At 42.3% G+C, this 3,130-nt stretch overlaps 1 protein-coding gene across 2 annotated transcripts in view; it reads right to left on the bottom strand.

The window, feature by feature from the left end:
* Positions 1 to 745: 745 nt before the first annotated feature.
* The window catches only part of PPP1R3C (protein phosphatase 1 regulatory subunit 3C), a 3,524-nt gene continuing 1,139 nt past the window's right edge, over positions 746 to 3,130 (bottom strand). For both annotated transcript variants that reach the window (XM_027899870.1, XM_027899869.1), the window contains exon 2: positions 746 to 2,029. In XM_027899870.1, the coding sequence (XP_027755671.1) occupies positions 1,084 to 2,029 (946 nt within the window). In that variant the 3' untranslated portion in view covers positions 746 to 1,083. The remainder of the gene's footprint in view (positions 2,030 to 3,130) is intronic.

The following is a 3,130-nucleotide window of genomic DNA, read 5'->3' as shown; positions in this document are numbered from 1 at the left end:
AAGTGCAACTAATTCACTGTCTTCAATATGAAGGATCTTGCCTATGTTATGCACTTGTGAAAAGTCATAGCTAACTTTGCAATTGGGAGTAAGATACTCAAACATCAGATGCTGTAATATTAGATCAGGTGATGAATAGAAGCACCTAATTGCTGTTACGGGCCAAGGAAATTTAAAAATTGATGTTTTGTCACCTGACCCTACTTCTGGCATATTAGGGTGGTTTGAAATTTTTTTTAAAGGCACATTTTTCTTTTAACAATAAAAGGTAACCATCTGCCTGCTAAGTGAGCAGGATGATGAAGTCAAGGCTAGATTTGTTATCAAATGCAAGGCATTCGAAAAAGCCAGTGAGGACAGACATCTTCTCTAAGTAGTAGTCACTTCCACCACCCACTTTGCATTACTTTCTTTAGTCTTTTTATCCCCTAGAACTTCCCCTGGGATTTAGAAAAACAGCTTTGGAAAGAAGCAATTAGAACATTGCACATCTCCAAGTTATATAGCGCATGCTACCTCATCCTCTTTTCTTACTTCTCCATTATCCTCTCCAAGTTTCTAAACCTGTATTGAAGCCCCAAATCTTTGCCACGCATCCCTACCTGCCTCTGCCACAAGCATGTAGAGGCTCATATCAAGCCTCCTGACAGCATCTGCTGCACTCCTAATATGTGCAAAGTGAATTGCGACACTGCACACACACGTACTCTCAGGAATGCAGTTATTACAGCTTGCTAACACACCGTTGCCTTCCATACTACTTTGCAAGTCTGTCCCCTGGAGTGAGCTGGGAGACCTGACAGCAGAAAGAAAGCAGCATATACTTGAGATACAGGCACGCTATTTCTATAGCAGGTGGCATACGCGTGGGTTTTTACCTTGGTTTTCTTTCCTTCCAAGGATAAGGTTTGGCTAAGAACTTCAGTAGTGTAATATGGTTTAACAAGTCCCACAGACTAATGAATTTGGATTTCTTCAGATAGCAAACAAAACCTGCTAGGTGCTTTCATCATGTAGTATGTGCACCAGAAAACTAATGCTGTTCTGTTGCCAAATAGAAGAATGCTTCCTTGGTATTATGGATCACCAATATGGTGATGAATTTTCAATCTGACCCAAGCTCTGCCACTGGGGAAAGAGGCCACTGGACAGCCTCGGACTGCCAAGCTGATCAGGCTCTCTCTCTTGTCCTCTCCGTTGAGTTTGACGATCTACATAGTCTTTCTTGGCAGATGGTATCTGAACACCATCAGGCTTCCACTCTGCATGAACAATCTTGTAATTCTGACCCTCATTATTGTCCCAGAAGGTATGTCCTTCACTTTGGTAAGAAATGCAAAACTCTATCTTCTCTTCAGAGGAAATGGCAGAAGGTAAATCGATGGTAAATGAGAAGGTATCATTTTCAGAATCGCTGTAAACATTGTTCATGTATACACACTCAACATCCCTGTAGGTCTTCCATGTATCAAAAGTAATTCGAACCTGAACCTTCTTCTCAAAGCTCACGTTTTTTACTTTCACAGTGCCTGACAACACCTTCTCTTGCAGGGTGCAGTTCTCCAGGCAGACCAAGTTCTTCTGCAGGAGGTTCCTGAAGTCCAGGTAGTCAGCTGAGGGCTGAGGGAAACCCAGAATCAAGTTTTTCTCCTCATGCAATTTTAGGTCAGATGTTATGTCTTCGATGCCTAAGAGGTCAAACTGAAGATCGCACCCAGGGTGCTCCTGGAACTCAGAGAAGGTGTGTATCGCCGTCAGGGACAGCCCCTTCGAGTCCGCAAACACGACTCGCTTCTTGGCTCGGGCTGACGAGTGGTTCCAGTCGCTCTGCTGAGCTTCAGAGTCACGTTTCACATGAAGGCACGGTCTGAGAGGTTTGAGTCTATTCACAAAGTTTTTTCTTTGGCAGTCCTCGAGGGGGCTGAGAAAGCTCTTCAGCGGTGGAGAATGGGCTAAGCAAATTCGCATGGCCACGTCCACAGGCATGATGGAGCTCGGCAAGGGTCTCGGGTCCAACACCTGTATCATTCTGAAAGAAATAATGTCCTGTGTTTTTGCTTATAACATCAGATAAGAAGCTTCTTAAGAATGCATATTTGCTTCATCCACTCTCTTAATTATTTATGACCTTGTCTCTGAACAGCTTTAAACAATGCAGTCTAAATTAAAATTGACAGTTCTACCTAAGGAACTAAGGTGAGACTAGCCAGTCATTTCTTGACAATCCTCAAATTCTTCAATTCAAATCTTTGCATTATCCAAACCTCTGAAAAACAGATTTTAGTGACAGCTAATTGAACATATTTCCTTGAAAATACAGGAAAAAGAATGTTCTAGTAATCAGTAAAACAGATCCAGAATAAGTGGAAATGCTCATTCACTTTAGCTTCCCTCTTAGAGGCTCTAACCCAGGTCTTAAAATTCCAACAAACTGGATCAGCTGCTTCATCTCTGGAGAGAGACAGCACTATATTAAGCAAGTTGACTATCCCATCAGAGCATCAAATGGGATTCTATGTACCTTGACACAGAATCATCACACTGTGGCTTTGAACAACCATTAGTCCACATTTTAGACACTTATTTTGGATAACTCAGATGAACAAAAATCCTAAAGCACCTTTGGAAATATCTTCTATGAGCTATTAACTCAGGTCTAAGTAATACAGCTCTTTGTACTGTTAATGTTGACTGCTGGGTGAAGAGGGGGAAAAAATGGGGGAGGGGAGAGACCTCCTTAGGCTTCAAGAATTGGCTTAAAAACAACTTTTGATAATCCCCAAACACCATGCCAAAAGCCTACTGCAAGTATTCAATAAGAATGCCACAGCTTTATTTGTAAAGGTTTACTTGCAATGCTCTCTCTTAGATGATGAATATCACAATTCCTATGCAAGAACATGGCCCACTCAAGGCCAGTTAGCTTGAGTATTTGTAAAGAGGGGCTTCGACTGCAGCACATCCCTGCTGAGATGGATGCAGTCCTTGCTGGAAATGCAGAATTTTGTTGAGTCATAGAAAGGCATAGGCTTTGTCACTTAAATGAAATAGCTTTCTGCTTCCCAGAGTTCTCCCTGGTATTCCAGAGCCCTGCCAAAACCAAAGCAGAATCTGTGCTGACCTCGTCTAC

This window comes from Empidonax traillii, unplaced genomic scaffold (genome assembly GCF_003031625.1).
Source record: "Empidonax traillii isolate 1590-97213 ecotype Southwest subspecies unplaced genomic scaffold, ASM303162v1 scaffold693:size341962, whole genome shotgun sequence".
Taxonomy (NCBI): Eukaryota; Metazoa; Chordata; class Aves; order Passeriformes; family Tyrannidae; genus Empidonax; species Empidonax traillii.
The sequence above is the reverse complement of the archived record's forward strand: the minus strand, read 5'-3'. Positions and strand labels throughout refer to the sequence as shown.